Here is a 23,638-nt window from a genome sequence, read left to right on the forward strand (position 1 = left end):
TCTTCAGGAATAATCTTCCACCAATGTCTTTACCTCCCAACAAGAGTCACTTGTCATTACACAAATGCCAGATTTTTCACACCTTAGAAATGGACCCCTCACCCTGCACCTCCTCTTCAAATAATCCCAACCTGTCCATCTAACTTTCTGTTATACCCAGCAGTAGCAAAACTGAATAGTATAATTCTGGTATGTGCTGATTTCTACTAGCAACCAACCATATTAAAAGGTATGATTCTAGCTATGCCACTAGAGACTTACCCATGGCCATAGGACATGACTGGACTTAAACCAAGATGCTCTTTGTTTGATATTTGCAACCATAGTTTCTGCATAATGTTTAACCGTTTCACTGGAGACTGGAAGACTCATGTTGGGATAGCACCCATCCTTTGGGGGATCTGGAAAAACTGCAATGCCATTCCAGTAAAATCCAGACCTAAACAGAAAACAGTTACAAGATTTATTGATTTCTATATTCATTTTCAAATCATTAATTGCATACAGATAAGCCTCATCATGCATATAAACAGTGGAACAGCTATAACAATTTTATTTAATTACTTAGGAAGTAATAGATGCAATGTAGAAAACTGATAATTTTTATAAAAAATTCTAACTTATCAAAACAGAACTGTCTGTTAGGGCAAAATAAAGATTAGAAAAACAAGTAAAATGTAAATTAATTATTTCAAGTAGTAAGTTCACCAGTTTTAAGATAAATTGTGTCATGTAAAAATAAGTTAAATATTAAAAACTGCATCAATGTAAACAAAACACTTGGGGCAAATATAGAAAAGTCAAAGCCAGGTTACACGTCCATGATGTCTTCTAGCATGACACTAATTCTCTCCCACCTCTCATCCGTACCACTGACAGTTTCTCTGCCTTCAAATTCTTACTGCACTCATACCTCTCTTCACAGTGGGAATGCTCTTGTTCCCATCCTACATAGCGTCCCTTAACTTACTCTCCACAGCTACATTATACTGTAAATAAACTCCTAGAGTTTCTATCAGCTCTATCTAAAAAAAAAAAAAAAAACTGTATTTTTGCTTCTAACACTTTTTATCTTGTATTGTATCAATTGTATATATTGTATTACTATTTTGTATTTTGCATTCTGTGTATTATCTATTATGTATTTGTTTTTATTCTTTTTACTTACTTTGATTCGCTGTATTAATTTGGAGCTTTTCTCCCCAGGACTCCATTGAAAATGGGCTCTTCGTGGCCCAGTGGACTATCCTGGCAAACAAACTGAAAATAACAAATAAATAAAAATAAAGTTATTTACATTTAACCCCCTGTTACCATCTCAGAAAGGAAAATTAAATCTACCATAAGTATAAGCAAGCAGATGGAACAGAGAGTCAAGGATATGAGCTGTAGATTGTGTGGTACAGGATTTGACTACTTTATTCCTCATTTGCCTAGTGTGTGATCTTGAGTAAGTCAATTAACCGGATAGTGCTTGTGGGTAACTGGGAATTTGGGCTAGGCCCCTTTGGACTTGCAAGCCTTATAACTGCCTATGAAACTAAGTGGGACTCAACATCTGAAAAGTAACTACTCAGAACAAAGCAAAATAAACAGAAAAAAAATAAAGACTACAGCAACCATCCACAGGGAAGGGAGACATTTCAACTTACAGCCCAAAATGTTTGGATGGACAGATGAAGAGCACAGTACAGGAAAAATAAACCACTGTCTTACAAACATCTGTTGGTGGAGACTATATGGTATGTACATCCATAAGCAAGAAAAGACCAAGCAATAAAATGGAACGCAACAAAAAAATATGTCGGTCCATCATTAAGCACAGAAGAAACACATCAGCATTGACTGTGACTTGTGACAGTGAATATGTTCTTATTTCAGCATATTTATTTTTGTAGCTTAAGACTGGATCTCTTCTTCCAAACTATAAAACTTAACTCTCAACAACGTTTAGTGTAGCAAACTGTCAGTAAATACTGCACACATACATGATTAGCTTTTTTTGTTTGTAATGCTGCTGTTTTTTTACTCAACTCCACATACCCAAAAACACACAGTCTTCAAAAGTAGCATGTAGGGATAAGCAAGCATGCACACGTTTTTATCCAGTGTCCTCCTTAAGCCTCTCAGCTCTAAGTGTCATGTGTTATATATGCATAGCGACAATATTCTGGTGGTATACGCTCTCTGGCCCATAACCACAACTCAAGTCGTGGTGCATGCGATAAGTACTGTGATCTACAGTGTGTAAGACTAGACAGGTAGGGGTTCTAATCTCACTGCAGGCCACAGTGTGTCTGTGTGTGCGCGCGCGTGTGTGTGTGTCCCTCACAAAACAACTGAGAAACCCTCATTGGCTAGCAAACTGCCAGATCAATATGCTGGCCTACTTCCCACCTGGATAATATGTCCATCCCTTTAACTCAATCTGTCTGCTACACCATGACTGTAGTATAAAGGCAGCAGCTCCTGTCTGTTACCAATCAATATTATTATCATTGCAGAATGTCTAATCATAGCGGGCTGTACCATAATTAAAAATTATTTTAATACAGAACTGTTAAATGCATGACTTTTAATAAGCTCTTACCTGTCAGAAAAAGGTAGATAAGAAGGTGTACAGTAGCTGTACTGGTCCAAAACGTAAGTAAAAATTTCCTGTTGCTCGGACAAGGAAGGTGATCCTCTCCATACAAACTGGAGCATCTGTCACATACAGGACAAAGTTCAGTGTTCGACAAAAGTGTTTTTAAAAGACTTTAAGATCCCCACGGCTTTGTATCTCCCACTTCCCTTACATCTTTCACAATATTAAGCTTGATAGTAAACAAATATAATCACAGTCAAAAGGAGAAGGAAATGGGTTAAAAGACAGACACCACTTACATTTTGTTGGTGTGTTTACCAACAAGAAAATACACAACACATGGCAGATTAATGCGAATCATTATGCAGACTTAAAATACTGTTATGGCACCAGATCTACACATTCCCTCTAACATGCATACTGCAAGATGTACACTCAGTACAAGCCAATTTGCTCTGCATATCAGCAATTATTCAGAATAACTAAAGCCTGACTTTTTATCTATCTATGTGGATGGATATTTATTTATTTATACACATTTTTGAACTATGTAAGTAAGGTTGTCTGAAAACCCCTTTCAGTGACAACCTGGGTCAAAAACAAAAACAAACAGCAGCAGAGTATACTACAAAAACACAACAGGACACAATAAAATAGCAATGATGGGTAATAATACATGATTTCTACAGAGTACAACACAAGGCAGTAGTTGCTAATACAATAGTGTCTAACACAACAAAACTGCACATGGCACCTGATGCGGAGATTGGGAAAACTGCACTAAAAATCATACAAAGAGATGGCTGCATTTTGGCCAGTACAACACACATCATGTACTCAGGTGTAGCTATCTGCATTCTATTCACACAATTAAATTTCTTGATTCATAACTACACATTTGGTTTAGAGTTTTAAACAGTATCTAGTTATTGCATGGAACACAACTCTGTGACACATTTTAAGATTCTGTACTCACATATTTTACACTAACTTTGATTACTATTTACAGATATATACAATGATACATACAATAACTTACTTAATTGCCCTAAACATTGAACAAAGGTACCATAAAGGGTAAGCTGCTTTGCTTAGAAGACTAGGAACAGTTAAACCATTATTGTTGAAACACAAGAAAATGTATTCATTCTTGATGTAGATTTTCCGTTCTATTTGTTTTATTTTTATTAATTCTGATGTCATGCTTAATTTTGAAAAGAACAAATTGTAACCACAGGAAGTTAAAAGTATGGGTGCTCAGCAAACTTCTGGTTTTGTTAGAAGAGCTCCAGCTGGTTTTGTTAGAAGAGCTCCAGCTATAGGAAGTCTCAGGAGTCATGGCACATGCACTAGGACTGCTCAACACATACAAGTTTCCCAGGTTGTTAACCTCTTTTTCTCTATCCCATAATAAAGTGGTTCTCCTTGCCTCTCCAGTCCTGGACTAAACAAAAGAAAATAAACCAGAAGAAAAATAAAAGGCAAAAGGGTAGCTGCAGGGTTACCTTCTGTAGCTGGAGCCCTACCTATGCATTTCACCATAATGGTGATGAACAATAACTCTCTAACATTGCACAGTCTCCGTTGGAGAACACTTCAGGTCCATGTCCCCTGTTCAATACTCATATGCTGCGGATCTAAAAGAAGACTTGGCTACAGGTCTAAAGGAACATATCCTTGATCACTGTGGGCCCAAAGGAAGACACTGACCTAAGAAACACATTCAACTTGTAAAGCTTTGCAAAGACGTTTAGGGAAGAAAAAGTGATAACTACACAAACATCACCCAAACATGAATTAAGAAGAAAGCAGTCAATAGTGAGAGCCCTGCCAAAATAAGATTTAGCAGGAGGTGTCTGTAAGGTCCTGTCATATTTTTTTATGCAGAATGCAATGCATTTAGGTCATTAGTTGCTACCTTTTTGCCTCTTCATTCTTTACGAAGGAAAGGTAAAGTTGGTCATCTTTTTTTTTACATTTTGCTTTGCCTATCTAAGGGTTTACTTTATAATATTAAACATATACCCACAGCACCTGATCTACTGAAGATGAGCTAAATGTCACTCAGTAGACCATCATGAAATGTACAGTAGTCTGTAAAGTTATAAGACATGTTTTATGCAACACAGTTGCGTCCTCCACATGAATCACCCTGATGCCGGGGCTCTACTGCACACCTCTCATCTATATATAGGTTACCTCCAAAGCTGCAGAACGCTCATGGAAAAGGGAATAAATCTATTATCTTTTTCTCAACAGTGAGAATAGTATAATAAAGATCAGGGGTGTGGTGGCACAACCCTCACATTTTACATATATTTATGTATACCCATTTATTTATTTAACATTTACTAACTAGGTAGTACACTGGTCACAAGATCCCTTTTAGATGCAACCTGAGCCATTATGGAAGCACAAAATAAAGCTGAAATAATCATACAGTTGTACACATCACAGTATATGTGTCTATAGAGAAGGATCATACAAATGAACTTATGGCAGTACAACACAACATTAAAACAGAGAAAGATCATACCGTTGTGCATCTCACATAACAAAAAAAAAAAAGAGGTGGATTTATATTACCATTGTACAGGTGCTAGAGCACAGTATCCATAACAAACTTAAAATGATGGTAACTATAGTACATATAATACAATAAATACACAAACCTTTATACATGACAAGTTAACACATGCAGAGATTATTTCAACTAGATGGAGTACTCTACCTGGAGTCTTTAAAGAATACATCATACTTCTGGGCAGCAAAAGGGAAGGGGAGCTGCACTCCTGAGTGTGTCGCCCATCTGCTTGAGTTGGTGGTAGCTCCGATGGATGTAAAAGATCCCACAGCACCTACTGAAAAGGGAAGGGGAAATTATCCTGATGCCCTGTCCAAATTTCCCCTAGTGGTATAAATACCACCTTGGGTCCCCCCTGAAAACAGGCTATAAGCCTGCTCAACAAAGGATAAATACAAATAAAAAAATAATAAAAATATATAAAAAAGATTTTTTAAAAAGGAATTTTTTTTATTGAGTCTAAAAAGTAAAAAATAAGGAAGAAGAGTGAAAACTTTGCAAAACAAACACAGACAAGCTGATTTCAGAAGACCATTCAAGGTTGGTTTTGTTGATTGTGATGATGAGGTACTAGAAGAAGTAGCAGGAATCAGCAAAACCAACCTTGAATGCTTTACTGAAATCAGCTTGTCGGTGTTTCTTTGAAAGTTTTCACTCTTCTTCCTTGTTTTTTTAACTTTTTAGAGCAACTTAATAAAAAGTATTATTTTTCAAAAAAAATCTTTTTTTTATATTTTATATTTATTTTATTTTTATTAATCTATTATTATTTTATATTTATATTGTTTTACATGTTAGTCTTTACATAAAATATTGTCCATCTCTCATTAGAATGTCATAGAGCAAACAGAAGACAAAAGTGAAGCAAGTCACAAAACATTTCTGGGATGCGCATGTGCCAGCTACAGATTTCAAATGCGGCAATTGTGTCATCTATATGGTCTGGAATCTGAAGGTTAATAATCCCCTATGAGTGACTGGGTTTTGTTTGCAGCATACTCAGACTAGCTTCACGAATATGTTTGAGATGCACTTTGTTTTGAATTTTGCTGGATAAAACTAATAGGTACCTCTTGCTGGTCTGAAGAGTCCGTTTCTGTTTGGTCGGTTTGCAAATTACAAAATGCATTTAGACCGTCAGAAAGTCTACCTTTTGACCCCTCCATCCCATTCCGCCTTGTTTTCCAAGTGGCCTGTGTACCAGCGATGACTGCCTTGGAAAGGTGCCCACTAAGTAAGCCACCAGTTGGGGCAGTCATGGTTGCAGACATATACCCTCAAACCAAACATAAGAGCTCCAGGAGATAGCTTAGCATACTCCTCTGCAGCCCGGCACAGACCTCTCCAATTATGTGGTCTGCCCAGACACATTTCTCTGATATCCAGTTATTTTCTGTTCCAGTGTGTCTGCCTCTTAAATAATACAGTTCTTTTGTTGCTGGCTTATATGCACTTCACTCAGCTGAAAAACACGCCCATAGAACTTGCACGTTTACAGCAGGGAAGCTCCATCAGTCTAATCAGCAGTTTAAAGTTTATGGCACAAAATGGAATATAATCTTCAGTGAATCAAAGAGAGACAGTGATGTTGTGGAAAAGAAAAGTACAGTTTTGTACCTACCATAAATGTAGATGTTCGAAGATCCACATTGCTGCAGTCCTTACTTATGGGTAGTCCGCTGTCCTCGGTCGGCCCGAATACCAAAGTATTAGGCTGACGTCGGTCAAGGCGCTCAGATCTGACGTCAGAGCGTCAGGGTATAAAAGCGCATGACCGACGTCATATCCTCAGTCTTTTCTTGCCCCAGATGTCAGAAGGCCCTAAACAGAAAGGCCACAGCCAAAAACAGAATACCTCCCAAAAGCATGCCCAACAACAACCACCACCCAAGCCATATAATCATACCAAACTGCAGAGTGGAAGGAGGGAGGGTAAATTGGACTGCAGCAATGTGGATCTTCGAACATCTACATTTATGGTAGGTACAAAAAGTACAGTTTTGTACCTACCATAAATGTAGATGTTCGAGGATCCACATTGCTGCAGTCCTTACTATTGGGTAGTCTGCTGTCCAGTCGGCCCGAATACCAGAGTATATGGCTGACGTCGGTCAGGGCGCATTAGACTGACGTCAGTACGTCAGGGTACTAATGCGCATGACCGACGCCATATCCTCAGTCTTTTCTTGCCCCAGATGTCAGAAGACCCTAAAAAGACAAGGCCCAAAATACCTGCACCAAAATATGTACATTATATACAAAATATATACAAAAATATCAGCAGATAACCTCACCTACACAACCACCCCAAACACAGAGGGAAGGAGGGAGGTATTGGACTGCAGCAATGTGGATCCTCGAACATCTACATTTATGGTAGGTACAAAACTGTACATGTTCTTCGTTCCACATTGCTGCAGTCCTTACTATTTAGAATCCCAAAGCAGAGGTAAGGGAGGCTGGCAAATCATAAAGAAGCAGGAGCTGACAACATGCCTTGCAAAATAGCTGTGGCAAAACCAGCCCTAGACTTAGAGTAGAGAGGAAGGTGATAATGCTTAGAGAAAGTATGCACTGAACTCCAAGTAGCTGCCTCCAAAATATCCTTTGTTGCCACCCCTTAGAAATGCTGTTGAAGTGGCAGTAGCCCTAGTGGAATGAGGCCTAATCCCAGCTGGAATCTCCTTGCCATGATGGGAATAACAAAATGCAATGCAAAACCCAATCCACCTAGAAATAGTCTGTTTTGACACAGGCTTGCCCTGTGAACTCAAAGCAAAAGAAACAAACAACTGCTGAGACTGCCTAAAATCCTTAGTCCTGCTTAAATAATAACGCAATTGCCTGTGTACATCTAAAGTGTGCAAAATCTTTTCCCCTTTATTTTGGGGTCTGCATAAAAGTAGGCAAATGAATAGTTTGGTTTAAAGCCACACTAGAAACCACCTTAGGCATAAAGGAAGGATTAGTACGTAATGATATCCTATCCTTATGGAAAATCAGAAAGAGCTCTACTGCCATAAAGGCCTGCAACTCAGACACCCTTCTTGCAGAAGTAATAGCCAACAGAAAAGCAGTCTTCCATGACAAGTATTTCAATTCAGCAGTAGCCAGGCTCAAAAGGTTGTAGAGTAAGTTTTTCCAACACAAAATTGAGATCCCAAGCAGGAGTAGGAGCTCTACGTGGGGGTCTTATATTCTTTGCCCCTCTAAGAAACTGCTTGAACAAAGAATGCGAAAACAATGGTGGGTCACAATCATAGTGAGCTGAAATTGCTGCAGCATGAATCTTAATGGAAGAGAAGGACAAACCTTTGTCCAATAACTCAGTAAGATATTGAAGAGCCACACTCAAATTAGGCTCAGAAATCTCCAAATTCCTTGCTGCACTCCAAAATAAAAATCTCTTCCATTTTCCTGCGTACACTTTCCTTGTACTAGGTCTTCTAGCTTCCATAATCACATTTAAAACTTGTTGAGGAAGTTGAGACCGGCTGTCTTTCAAAACAGAATATGCCATGCTGTTAGATGAAGAGAGCGAAGCTTGACATTGAGCAGGTGGCCTTCTCTCTGAGACAACAGGTGCGGAATCAAGGGTAAAGGCCATGGAAGCTTCTTTACTAGACTCCTCAGTAATGGGTACCAGTGCTGCCGAGGCCAATCTGGAGCTATTAAAATCATCCTTGGCTTGTCTTGTCTGACTTTTAGAAGCACCTTTGGAAGAAGAGGCAGAGGTGGAAACGCATACACATGAAGATTTTTCCAACTGAAAGAAAGAGCATCCACTTTCCAAGCTGTGTGATGTAACCTCTTTGTGCAAAACTTTGGCAGCTGGTGGTTTAGTGGAGAAGCGAACAGATCTATGTCTGGAGTTCCCCAGGACACTGTCAACCTTTGAAATACATGAAGATCCAGTTTCCACTGTGGGGATCCATGATTTGTCTGCTTAACACATCTGCTAAGGAGTTCTGTGCTCCTGGCAGAAACCTTGCCTGAAGAGTTAGTTGCAAGCTGAGCAGTCTCCCATAAAATCATTGCTTGCCTGCACAATGGGTAAGAATGTGTTCCCCTTGTTTGTTGATGTACCACATGACAGTTGTGTTGTCTGTTAGAATCAACACCTGCCCTGGAAGAAGTAACTCCTTGAAAGCCATTAATGCAAACTGGACTGCTAACATCTCCTTCATGTTGATATGTAGATGCTGTAGTCTGGCAGGCCACTTGTCTTGTATCCACTTTCCATTTAGATGAGCTCCCCAAGCAATGTCCGAGGCATCTGTCGTTAAAATCTGACTCGCCTCTGGCCGGGTCACAGAGAGTCCCTTGTTTAGGTGACATTCCTGAGCCCACCACAAAAATTCTTTCTGAAGGCAAGGTATTATTTGAATGACAGTGTCCAAATCCTGGCAGTGCTGTGTCCATACATTTTTGAGATACCATTGTAGCTTCCTCATATGCAGTTTGGCATTGGGAAGCACCAGAATACAAGATGCCATGAACCCTAATGCTTGAAGGACTGTCCTTGCAGTCAGCACGGACTGATGAGATAGTTGATGGAAGTAAAGTGATAGACTCTTTTGTTTGTCCGGGTTAAAAAGGCCATCTGGGCTGCTGTATTCAGTCTCACACCCAGAAAGCACATGTCTTGAGAGGGTACTAGACTGGACTTTATTTCGTTCACAGAATACCCTAGGCATCTTAGCACTGCTATAACATATTCCAGATGCTGTAGAAGGTCTTCCTTGTCTTGAGCCAGAATCAGGCAGTCGTCCAAGTAAGGATAGATTTGAATTCCTTGTAGCCTGAAGTAAGCTATCACTGGAGCCAGAACCTTTGTGAATACTCTGGGCAGTAGATAAGCCAAAGGGCAATGCAGAGAACTGATAATGAGAATTTCCAGCTCGAAACCGCAGATACTTCCTGCAACTTAGCCTTATAGGCACATGAAGGTAAGCTTCCTTGAGATCTAAAGTTACCATCCAGTGATCTTTGCCCAGCAGAGGTAAAAGCTGTTGTAACGTCAACATCTTGAACTTGGGAATGTCCAGATAAGTGTTGAGGAGAGATAAATCCAAAATTGGTCTCCACGTGTTCCCCTTCTTTGGTACTAGGAACAGGCGAGAATAAAATCCTAGGCCCCTTTCTGATACAGGGACTGGCTGAATGGCCCCCATCTGGAGTAACTGAGAAATTTGCTTGTGAGCCTCTTTTCTTTGTGGAGGAGGAACGTCTGGCATGCCTTTGAAAGGGGGCAATGTATGGAAATAAAACCTGTAACCGTGGTGAATGATATCCAATACCCATCTGTCTTGAGTAATTAAATCCCAATTGTCTTTGAAAAGAGACAGTCTTCCTCCCAAAGGAGCTGCCAGACAAGAATCTACCGGCAGCTGAAAAGGCAGGTCATTGGGTCTGTTTACGAAAGGACTGACCCCTGCCCTCACCAGAAGTCTGAGCAGATGAACTCCCTGTTCTAGGCCTAAAAGAACCTTGAGCTCTGCCCCTACCACGTCTAGACCTACCCCTAGACTGGGAATCATAAGCAGGATATGTCCACCCCTTAGCAGGCCAATTTCTACTAAACTTCGGTGGCTGCACCTGCAAAAAATCTTTAACAGTTTGCATAGACTTAGCTTTGTCCTCCATTTTCTTTAAAACTGCTTCCACAGATGCACCAAACAACACATCAGACTGTAAAGGAGCATCCAAAATCCTTGTCTTAACATGCTCAGCTAAATTCTGATCCCTCAACCAGGCATGCCTGCGAAGAACAGAACTAGTGGCAGCCACCCTCGAGGAGGCCTGTACAGCATCAAAACCACATTGCAAAGAATGCTTACCCACTTGTTCAGACACATGAACTAAATCCAACAACTCTTTACACTCAATACCTTCCGCCAAAGCATCCACCTTAGATTTCAATTGTGAAAGGAGATAATTTTGATATTTTAACATGTGAAACTGACAATTCAACGCTCTCATGGCTAGAGTGGAAGAAGTATACACTTTCTTTCCCCACCTATCCAAAGCCCTTGCCTCTTTATCAGTGGGAACAGGATTTTTAACCACAGAGGCCTTAACACCTTTAGGCCCCTGAGAAACAGTTTCTGGGTCCCCTAGGACTCTTAAACAAATACTTATGAGCTTCGGGCACCCTATAGTATCTATCAGGTTTAACAGGAGCAGGAGGCAAAGAGTCAGGGTTCAGGGAAGCCTCTGCAAAAACATCTTCCACCACATTCAACACAGGAGGTATAGCTAAGGGCCTATGTTGGGGTAAAAATAAGAATTCCCTAAGCCTTTTCCTGGAATCAGAATAATCTTGGCCTTCCCATTTAAAGTGTTCTCTCATGAAATGCAGAGTTTCTGAAAATGAGAAATCCTCAGGAGGAGAAGCTGTAGGTGTGGAATCATCCACATCAGAATCAGAATAAGGTGGAAATTCCTGCAAGTCTTCCCTTGAAGACTCTGAAGCCTCTGAATACTGTTCCAAACACTCAAACTCAGGTTCCACCCTAGGCCTCTTATCAGGAGGGGGCATAGAGCCTCTAATCATAGTAATTAAATCTTCTGCCATTTTAAGCATATGTTTCTTAGGCACAGAACCTGAAGTGCTAGGAGAAGCCCCCACTGAAGCTGAACTTGGCCTACCTCTCAAAGAAGTTTTGGAAACAGAAGGAGAAGCTCTAACTACCTTGGGAAGAGAGGGAAGAACAGTTACCTGAGAAGCCCCCTCAGCCTGGCCTACTTCCTGAGAAGGCACATCCTGTAACAGTAAAGTCTCAGCCTGAGACTCCAAAGAAACTCCTGGCAAAACCTCCGGCTCCACTGAGCCTTCTAAAGAACCGACGTCTGGGACTGCCGGTTCATCCACCCTAGGCTTCGCTGTTTTGTCCTTGCGCTTCTTGGACGAAGCGGGCGTCGGAGTATCCGACGGCATTGTATAATTGCAACGCTTCCCAAACACTAACCTGGCACAGTCTAACCGTCTCTTAATAGTGCGTTTGTTAAACCTAGCACAAGAGCGGCATCCAACAACGTCGTGCTCAGGCCCTAAACAAGGTATACACAAGGTATGGTAATCCCTATGAGGTATCTGTTTCCCACATGAAATACAGTTATTCACTTTTTCTGACATCCGGTTAAATACTGAGGCAAGAAAAAACCAAAATGTTCCCCAACGGGGTACTTAGCCAACTCTGATTCGGTCTGAAACTCCGACTTCGGAAATATTTCAGAACGCCAACCTGCACTCGCAAAACTGCTTCTGCATCGGACCATGCGGCAAAAAAGACTGAAGATATGACGTCGGTCATGCGCATTAGTACCCTGACGTACTGACGTTAGTCTAATGCGCCCTGACCGACGTCAGCCATATACTCTGGTATTCGGGCCGACTGGACAGCGGATTACCCAATAGTAAGGACTGCAGCAATGTGGAACGAAGAACATCTGTACTATGTTCTTCATCTCACATTGCTGCAGTCCTTACTTATGGGTAGAATCCCAAAGCAACGGGAAAGGGAGGATGGAAATATCATAAAGCATTAGGGGCTGCTAAAATGCCCTGTAATATTGCAGTGGCAAACCCAGCCTAGACTTCGAATAAAGAGGAAGGTGGTAATGTTTAGAAAAAGTATGTACTGAACTCCAAGTAGCTGCTTCCAAAATATCTTTTGTAGCTACCCCCCTTAGAAAGGCAGTAGAAGTGGCAGTAGCTCTAGTGGAATGAGGTCTGATTCCAGCCGGAACCTCCTTACCATGATGGGAATAACAGAAAGAAATACAAAACCCAATCCATTTAGAAATAGTTTGTTTTGAAACAGGTTTACCCTGAGAACCCAAAGCAAAAGAAACAAACAACTGCTGAGACTGTCTGAACTCCTTGGTTCTGCTCAAGTAATAACGCAACTGCCTGTGAATATCCAAAGTATGCAAAATCTTCTCCCCTTTATTTTGTGGGTTTGCATAAAAAGTAGGCAAATGAATAGTTTGGTTTAAGGCCACACTAGAAACCACTTTAGGCATAAAGGAAGGATTAGTACGCAAAGATACCCTATCCTGATGAAAAATCAGGAAAGGCTCCACTGCCATAAGGGCCTGTAATTCAGAAACCCTTCTTGCAGAGGTAATGGCCAACAAAAAAGCAGTTTTCCATGACAAATACTTTAACTCGGCCGTAGCTGCAGGCTCAAAAGGTTGTAGAGTAAGTTTTTCCAACACAAAACTGAGATCCCAAGCAGGAGTAGGAGCTCTACGTGGGGGTCTTATGTTCTTTGCCCCTCTAAGAAATTGCTTAAACATAGGATGAGAGAATAAAGGAGGGTCACAGTCATAGTGAGCAGAAATGGCAGCAGCATGAATCTTTATAGAGGAGAAAGACAAACCTTTGTCCAATAACTCAGTTAGATATTGAAGAGAAACACTTAAATTAGGCTTGGAAACATCAAAGTCCTTTGCTTTGCTCCAAATAAAAAATCTCCTCCATTTATCAGCGTAAACTTTCCTTGTACTAGGCCTTCTGGCCTCCAAAATAACATTCAAAACTTGTTGTGGAAGCTGAGACCCTCCAGGGTCTAAAACAGAATATGCCAGGCTGTTAGGTGCAGAGACTGAATCCTGACATTGAGGAAGTGATTGCCCTCCTGAGACAAAAGATGCGGAATCAAAGGTAGAGGCCATGGAGGCTCCCGTACTAAACTCCTCAGTAGTGGGTACCAGTGCTGTCGAGGCCAATCCGGCGCTATCAGAATCATGGATGGCTTGTCTTGTCTGGCCTTCAAGAGTACCTTGGGGAGGAGAGGCAGAGGTGGAAAGGCATAAACATGAAGATTGCTCCAACTGAATGATAGAGCATCCACCCTCCAAGCTGTGTGATGAAACAGTTTTGTACAAAACCTTGGCAACTGTTAATTTAGTGGAGAAGCGAACAGATCTATGTCTGGAGTCCCCCATAACACTGTCAACTTTTGAAATACATGAGGATCCAATTTCCACTCGTGAGGATCCACTATTTGTCTGCTCAACACATCTGCTAAGGAGTTCTGTGCTCCTGGTAGAAACCTTGCCTGAAGATTGAGGTGTAAGCTGAGAGCAGTCTCCCACAAAATCATCGCTTGTCTGCAAAGAGGGTACGAATGGGTTCCCCCTTGCTTGTTGATGTACCACATGACAGTAGTGTTGTCTGTTTGAATCAACACCTGCCCTGGGTGAAGTAAATCCTTGAAAGCCATTAATGCAAATTGGACTGCTAACATTTCCTTCAAGTTGATATGCAAATGCTGAAGTCTGACAGGCCACGTGTCTTGCACCCATTTTCCATTGAGGTGTGCTCCCCAAGCCTTGTCCGAGGCATCTGTCGTTAGAATCTGACTCGCCTCTGGTCGGGTCACAGAGAGTCCCTTGTTTAGGTGACATTCCTGAGCCCACCACAAAAATTCCTTCTGAATGCAAGGTATTATCTGAATGACAGTGTCTAGATCTTGGCAGTGTTGTGTCCATACATTTTTGAGATACCATTGAAGCTTCCTCATATGCAGTTTGGCATTGGGAAGCACCAGAATACAAGATGCCATGAACCCCAAGGCTTGAAGGACTGTCCTTGCAGTCAGCCTGGACTGTAGAGATTTGATGGAAATAAAGAGAAAGGCTTCTTTGTTTGTCCGGGGTCAAAAAAGCCATCTGGGAAGCTGTATTCAGTCTCACACCCAGAAAGCACATGTCCTGAGAGGGTACTAGACTGGACTTTGTTTCGTTCACAGAATACCCTAGGCATCTTAACACTACCATCACATACTGTAGATGATGAAGAAGTTCGTCCTTGTCCTGTGCAATAAGCAGGCAATCGTCCAAATAAGGATAAATCTGTATTCCTCTTAACCTGAAAAAGGCTATCACTGGAGCCAGAAGCTTTGTGAACACTCGCAGTAGATAAGCCAAAGGGCAATGCAGAGAACTGATAATGTAAATTTCCAGCCGCAGGTACCTCCTGCAACTGGGCCTGATAGGAACATGAAGATAAGCCTCTTTGAGATCCAGAGTTACCATCCAGTGATCTTTTCCCAACAGAGGTAAAAGCTGTTGTAACGTCAGCATCTTGAACTTTGGAATGTCCAGATAAGTGTTGAGGATAGATAAATCCAAAATCGGTCTCCACGTGTTCCCTTTCTTTGGAACTAGAAACAGGCGAGAATAAAATCCTAGGCCCACTTCTGACAGAGGAACTGGCTGTATAGCTCCCATTTGAAGAAGTAAAGAAATCTGTTTGTAAGCCTCTAACCTTTGCCGAGGAGGAACGTCTGGCATGCCTTTGAAAGGAGGCAATGTATGGAAATAGAACTTGTAACCTCGGATTATAATGTCCAATACCCATTTGTCCTGGGTGACTAAAAGCCAGTTTTGCTTGAAAAGTGCTAACTTTCTTCCCAAAGGAGCTGCCAGGCAAGAGGAATCTGGCAGCTGAAAATGCAGGTCATTGGGCCTGTTTACGAAAGGACTGGCCCCTGCCCTCACCTGCAGACTGTGCAGGCGAACTCCATGTTCTAGGTTTGAAGGAACTCTGAGCTCTGCCCCTACCACGTCTAGATCTGCCCCTAGACTGAGAATCAGAAGAAGGGTACGTCCATCCCTTAGTAGGCCAATTTCTACTAAACTTTGGAGGTTGCACCTGCAAAAAATCTTTAACAGTCTGCATAGACTTAGCCTTGTCTTCCATTTTCTTTAATACTGACTCCACAGGAGGACCAAACAAAACTTCAGACTGTAAAGGGGCATCCAGAATTCTAGTCTTAACATGCTCGGACAAATTCTGATCCTTAAGCCAGGCGTGCCTTCGAATAACTGAACCAGTGGCAGCCACCCTAGAAGAAGCCTGTAAAGCATCAAAGCCACACTGCAAAGAATGCTTACCCACCTGTTCAGAGACATGTACTAAATCCTGCAATTCTTTACACTCTATACCCTCTGCTAAAGCATCCACTTTAGATTTTAGCTGAGAAAGGAGGAAATTCTGATACTTCAACATATGAAACTGGCAATTTAAAGCCCTCATTGCTAAAGTAGAAGAGGTATACACCTTCTTACCCCATCTATCCAAAGCTCTAGCCTCCTTATCTAGAGGAACCGGATTTTTTACAACAGAAGCTCTTAACACCCTTAGGCCCCTGACTAATAGTTTCTGGGTCCGCCCTAGGACTCTTATACAGATATTTATGAGCCTCAGGCACCCTGTAATACCTGTCCGGTATGAGCCTCAGGCACCCTGTAATACCTGTCCGGTTTGACTGGCGCAGGAGGCACAGAATCTGGATTAAGGGAAGCCTCCGAGAAAACATCTTGAACAACATCCAAAACTGGAGGAATAGCTAAGGGTCTATGCTGTGGTAAAAACAAGAATTCCCTAAGCCTCTTCCTTGAATCAGAGAAATCCTGTCCTTCCCACTGAAAATGCTCCCTCATGGAATGTAAAGTTTCTGAAAATGAAAAATCCTCAGGAGGAGAAGCAGAAGGAGTGGAATCCTCTGCATCAGAATCCGAATAAGGAGGGAAATCTTGAATGTCTTCAGCAGAAGACTCTGAATCATCTGAGGCCTGCTCCAAACTTTCCAACTCTGGCTCTACCCTGGGCCTCTTATCAGGAGGGGGCATAGAACCTCTAATTAAAGTAATCAAATCTTCTGCCATTTTAAGCATGTGCTTTTTAGGCACAGACCCTGAGGAACCAGAACTGACACCAGAGGAAGGCAAAACAGACCTGCCCTTAGAAGGAACCTTGGAAATAGTAGCAGAAGGCCTAACCACCTTAGACACAGTAGGGAGAACAGTAACCTGAGAGGCCCCTTCAGCCTGACCTGACTCCTGTGAGGCCACATCTTGTAAAATCAAAGTTTCCCCCTGGGACTCAATAGAAACTTCAGCCGGGTCCACCTGTTCCCCTGTAGCTTCTAAAGGACCGGCGTCCGAAACGGACGAATCATCCTGCCTAGGCTTCAAGGATTTGTCTCGGAGAATCCGACGGCATATTATAATTACACCGCTTGCCAAAGACCAACCTAGCGCAATCTAACCTTCGCTTTATATTATTAAACCTAGCACAAAACCGACACCGTGCTCCAGTCCCAAACAAGGAATACAAAGCGAGTGGTAATCCCTATGTATCTGTTTCCCACAAGAAATACAATTATTCACTTTTTCTGACATCCGTAAATAACTGAGGCAAGAAAAACAGAAATATTCCCAACGGGTACTTAGCCCAACTTGGTATCGGTCTGAAACAAAATTTCAGAACGCCGAACGGCACTTGCAATGCTGCTTCTGCATCGGACCATGCGGCAAAAAAGACTGAGGATATGACGTCGGTCATGCGCTTTTATACCCTGACGCTCTGATGTCAGATCTGAGCGCCTTGACCGACGTCAGCCTAATACTTTGGTATTCGGGCCGACCGAGGACAGCGGACTACCCATAAGTAAGGACTGCAGCAATGTGAGATGAAGAACATCAGTGAGTTGTGTCTGCTGAGCTATAATTAACACGGATTTTTTCATTAGTTTTACTGTGATGGCAGGCTCTGGCACCTTAGGTCCTTAGCAAGTAATTTCCCTGCGCAATGTGTTTCTTATGTTAGTATTTTTGTGATGTGGGGTAACTTTACAGAGGATGGAGGAATAGTACATGCAAATATACTGAGTTTGAGTGTCCTTTGTACTAGAGATGCTGTGGCATGAAATGTGCACCACTTGGCTGTATTTTAAAGTAATATTGACTGAAAACATATTTTGCTCGCATTACAGTTACAACAGAGTTAGTTTTGCAGTATGGAAGTATTGCTATTAATGCCTCTAACTTTAATATATACTTATTTTCAGTTGTATCATCTTTATTTTCAGTACAATGTGAGTGCTGTTCTGCCTTTAGTTCCTAGGATGAGGGATCTCACTCACTAACAGCTCTGTTTCTGTGACACATGGAATGGTGTGGAGGAAAATGCACAACATCCCAAGGAAAGCACTTTTTCTTGTGATTACTGCACTGGGTTCTGCCATGCAGACTGCAGTGCTGTTGTGCACTACCAACTGTTTCCAGGAATACACATGTAGGGAATATGGGAGATGTTCTCCAACCCCATGTCTTGGAGTAGGTGTTATCACTGGGAGAATGTACAGTACATAACTCTCGTAGGGAGGTGCAAGATTTTGTGTGTGTGTGTGTGTGTGTGTGTGTGTGTGTGTGTGTGTGTGTGTGTGTGTGTGTATACTGTCTCACTAATGACTAAAATATTGTCCATCTGTCATTATTACAATGCCTTTTACTGAAATTGGCTTAGCAAGACAGAACCACAGAGGGACAGAGTGACACAGCCACAAAGCCAATTTCAATAAAAAGCATTCTAAGAAAGTGTAGCTTTAAATTTGCAGGTGGGCATATTTTGGGAGACAGAAGTGACAACGTCCTGCAAAAATGCCATAAAGTTGAAGCCTTTTGCTGTTAATATACAAAGTCAGATGGAGCAGTGAAAACGAGATCAGTAAGTGTATCTTCAATAAGTCAAAGTAGACCCCCACACAGTACCTGTGCTGTCTGTGTATGCCCACACAGTGAAACACAACTTCCTTGATTACAATAACTATGAAAGGAAAACTGTCAAGTGAACAGACTAATTCAAATTAGACTCTGTGGCAACCTTAGGCAAGAAGGAAGGGCTAGTAAGCAAAGGAACAGAATCCCTGCAACTCAAATTCTCCTGTCAGAAGTTATCACTACCTAAAGCAAGGCTTTCCAGGAGAAAACCTAGGTAATGCAAGGCACCAGCTTGAAAAGAGGAATGAGGGATTCTCTAACATGAAATAAACAATCTAAGGATGAACTGGATGCCTTATGTAAGGCCTTAGGAGAAAGATTTCACTTACGAAGGCCATAGAGAGAGATCAAAAAGTTAGAGTCTTGGCTCTTGTGTACATTATGTAATAACTGCCAAAAGGATTTTAAAGGAGGAACAGCAAGGCAAAAAATAAAACTCCACTAAAGACATTGCAGGATTACAAAACCAGGGTGGAAAAGGGGGTTAATCCTGCGGGATGAGGTTGAAAAAGGGTTTTGATTTGTTTCTAGAAACTCAAACAATAAAATCAATAAACTTGAATGCATCCTGTCAAATGAAGTCATTGATTCTGCAGAATTAAACTGAGAGATGGTACAAACTGGACACACCTCGGAAGCATTTATAGGTTTAAACAAACCATGAGCTGCGACACCCCTTGATACTGAAAATATATTATTTATCTTGGTTATGATTATTTCCAGGCATAAATTTACAGTCTCCCAAGTCAGGTCTACCTTTGAAAACACACAGGGTGTTACTTTGCTTGACAGGTTGAGGGAGTTTATTCCAAAGGCAGGGACTGCACAGGATTACAAACCTGTCCCACCAGCAAGTGCTGTTGATCTTGTGTTGTAAGTTATTTCAAAAGCTATCACAACTACAGAATCACTAGAACTGAGAGAGGAGGTCCTATCTACAGCTTCTTTACTACAGCCTAGCTATAATGATACTGAGGCCCTAGTAGTGAAGCTAACATTAAGAAACAACTACCGGGTTCCATTGCAGCACTGGTCTTAAATTAAAAGAAAATGAATTTAATACTACCTTTATCAAATGTATAGAATGGTCTACATAGCTCCTGGTGGGTAGCTTAACTTTTGTCAGGTTCACTGAGAAAATTCCACAAATGTAATTATTCTCTGTGAGAACCCTCCTCTCATACCATGCTTTCTGGTGTGACGGTCTTTTTGGTCTGACTGAGGAGGTAAATCTGGCTAAGAAGGTTAGCAGCTGGACTCAAGTTAGAGACTTTACAATGGCATATTTTTTGTTTGCATATAATTTCTAGATCCTCTTGTTCCACCACCATGATTATATCATTCTTTTCATAGCCTGTGGTCCTTACAGATACAGGAAATTCTCCCAGTCCAAGCCAAGGCAGCCCTCCCACAAAACGCAAGAGAATAATCATCTCCAACTTAAGCCTGCCTTCTGAAGTACAATCCTCATTATACCAGGTTTGTGGGGAAGGGTCTCGGAGCTGACTAATGCTGCCGGAAAGCCTTCTACTTTGCAGGCCTATGTTACCAACTGGAAAAGATCAGTCTGAATGGCACAGTACCATTCTTTACAATGAAACAAAGGGGAAATGCTGACTGTATTTTACTTTACCGTTTTACCTTATTATACCTTTTTTAATACAAGTGTAGATTTGGGTTGCGGTTTGTTTTAAATGGGATTGGTTAATTTGTATGTGTGTATTTTGTGTTTGTAATGTACAAACTTTCATTTTATTTATTAAAAAAAGTGTGTGTGTGTGTATATATATATATATATATATATATATATATATATATATATATATATATATACACACACACACGTATATACTTTATATAGATATAAACTTTATATAGATATAAAAACACGTTTCAGATGATTTTACAAGGTTTTGTGATGCACTATGGATGCAGACAAACTTGTGCCGACATGCCTGGAATGTAGATTCTGATGATGAGTCAAGAATACAGATAAACAAATATCTCTACACACTGTACCCGATACATAGTCTTATCATACTCTTTACCTGGAGCTGGCCATTAGGATAAATAGACAAGAAACCTGAAGTCTTAAAACAATCACAAAGTAATAACACAAGTGTACACAACCAATATACTAAACAAACACATCTGTAGGTTGGCAGATGTCTAACAGATGATTTGCGAAATTAAGAAAATGGAATTCTTGACACAATTTTCTAAAATTCTACCTTATTTTTCTGCATGTCTTCTTTGAGGTCATAATCAATGCGAGAAATAATATGTGCATTAAATCCAGCTAAGGCAAACACTGTGGGTGTAGTAGCTGATGCTCCAAAAGGGTCAACATGCCAAGAAAACTGAGGTCTCACACCAAAGGTTTCATACAGGAACCCATGTCCCTCTGCAAAATAGAAAAATTGGCATTAAACTGCATGATATTTCAGGTCACTGTTTATTCTCTCATTATTATTATTATTGACAGCACCAGCATAATCACAGACATGTCTGAATTTCGTTAGTCAAAATAAGATCTGAAAAGTAAGTAATCACATGATCAGAACTTTTAAGGCAGCATGCATTTCTTAACCCAACAGTAGAGCAAATGCTCTTCCACAACACAAGTGCAACAATATGGCCACTGGACTTGGATGGTATGCTAACTCACTTAAATCCATGCGTGTACTGACAGGACTCTCCGTCTTTGTCACTGCATATCATTTATTTACTGTTTCCTTCTCTGATCACATACAGTTCTGATAACCCTGACATCTGCATTACTATAGGACTGCAGCATCTCATGTGAAATATTTATTTGTATACTGTACATTGTTTTGTTAAATTATGACGTAACTCGGGCTGAGCCTGTAGTTAGTTACTGTTTGATGAGCATTATACCCTACTATGCATACTTGTTGTATCTTTCGGCTTTTCCCGGTTAGGGGTCGCCACAGCGGAACTCCGGTCCGCTCATGATTGGCAGTAGATTTTTTTACGTACTGAGTTGCCAGCCCTAACGTACAACCTTCAACGAAGGTACGCCCACTCACGCATGTCTCCACACAGAAGACGCATTAGCTGAGAATCGAACAGGACAACTTCTTACTGTGAGGCGACAACGCTACCGCAGCACCATACCCTACTATGCATACTGAAATACATAAATACACACTACTACAATATGAACTAACTGCAAACACATTTTCGTTTCACATTCTGAATGTTATTAAATAACTTCTCAAAGCTTTTATATTTACAGAGAGATTTAAGAAGCAGTTTCCTGAATAAACACTGCCTTAGTTTGCTCTACTAGATATTTTTTTCACTATTGATACAACTGATCTATAATTATATGTAGCAACATCATTACTCTGTGTCCAATTTTTTGTCTGAATTGCATAGTCTAACTTTTCCTATGTATCTTCCTTTAATTTATCCACTGCTTTTAATTAAACGTTATTATGTAAGAATCCTATTTACTAGCCCTATTTTTTTATACATCAGCTTACAGTTTTGTCCTCAGTAACATACAGAACCACAAAATGCACAGGAAGATGAGAATTAGATGGCCCAACTATCTGGCCATTATTCTACCTAAGGTACATGTCTGTCAATAACATACTACTTCCTCCATTCAAAGAGAAAAGATTTGGGTCTACCCCATGCATAACTGTGGCTAATGATTGCTCTAGAAGTAGAGCACTGTTTCTTTGAAGGTAATTTCTGAGCCCTTCTCCCAACATTTTGTCTCCAACAAGGTACGACTAATGTGTCCCTGGATAACTTTACATTACATCAAGACTTAATACACCCCGCACTAGTTGCAAACCCCCCCTCCATGCTATAAAGATAACTACAGATTGGAATAATGGAGGCAAAACAACGGAGGAGCAATTTCATATGAAAGGGTTTATAGTTCTGCTCCTTTACAAAAGATGCTATTTCAAAAAACATTTTTTTTATTTTATTAATTTGTTGATTGCCATGACACTGGTGCAGAAGTTAACATTGTTGCCTTCTCCAACTGGCTGTATGACTTGGTTCCTGGCTGAGAATACTTCTATATGGAGACTGCATGTCCACCCTATGTCTAAGTGGGTTTCCACTGCAGTCTCCAGTTCCTACCACAATCTAAGGGCATCTCAGTACAAACTGGCAATCCTCCAGACTGCCATGTGTACTGTGTGTGCATGTGTGTCTAGGACTGGTTTAATGTCTTATGCCCACTGCATGCTGGGGCAGGCTCCTGTTCCCCTGCATCTTTTAGCAGGATAAGCTGGTGTCACCAAATTAATAAATTCTGTATTCACCAACTAAGTTCACCAAGATCAAGTGTCACTCTTCAGAGGTAACTTAAAAGCAGCACTCCCTGTTTAAGTGGCAATGTCCTTAGTCATACACGGAAACAGATGGATTAAAACCCAGCACTACATGATGAAACTTGCTAGCAGTTCACAGCCTTAACACACAGTTCATAACAGCATGAGTATGGAAAAATCTAGTCTCTACTATCATCCAGTGACCACCCATCATCCAACAAGACTACATCAGCTCCCACCCCCCCCCCCCAACAAAAGGAGTGATGCAGATCTTCCCTACCCTTACTGGCCTTTGGAAACCATTCTACTCTCAATCTTACATCACTACAGCTGGAAAGCTATCTGCTGCACCATAAAGCTCCTGAAACAAATGCAATAGTTATTTAACTAACACAGCTCTCCATCAAGTTCTCTATGTATTTAAAAACAATGGCTTAGCCCAGTAGAACACGGAAAGCCATTCTGTTCCACAATTCAACCTCCTAGACACAAACCCAAGCTCTGATAAAGCTCACTTTCATTGTGCAAGATATTCCTTTTTGAAACAAGTATGGAAAACTTGCATGGTCA

The 23,638-nt window shown here is 41.0% G+C and overlaps 1 protein-coding gene across 1 annotated transcript in view; it reads right to left on the reverse strand.

Moving 5' to 3' along the window:
- Positions 1-23,638, reverse strand: part of MAN2B2 (mannosidase alpha class 2B member 2) — a 943,157-nt gene that overhangs the window by 591,886 nt on the left and 327,633 nt on the right. Inside the window, exons 4-6 of the mRNA XM_044062827.1 lie at positions 20,981-21,153; positions 2,591-2,706; positions 262-439 (exon numbers count right to left, since the gene is read on the reverse strand). Of these exons, the coding sequence (XP_043918762.1) occupies positions 262-439; positions 2,591-2,706; positions 20,981-21,153 (467 nt within the window). The remainder of the gene's footprint in view (positions 1-261; positions 440-2,590; positions 2,707-20,980; positions 21,154-23,638) is intronic.

The sequence above is a fragment of the Protopterus annectens genome, chromosome 2.part1, assembly GCF_019279795.1.
Source record: "Protopterus annectens isolate FY-2018-M chromosome 2.part1, PAN1.0, whole genome shotgun sequence".
Taxonomy (NCBI): Eukaryota; Metazoa; Chordata; order Ceratodontiformes; family Protopteridae; genus Protopterus; species Protopterus annectens.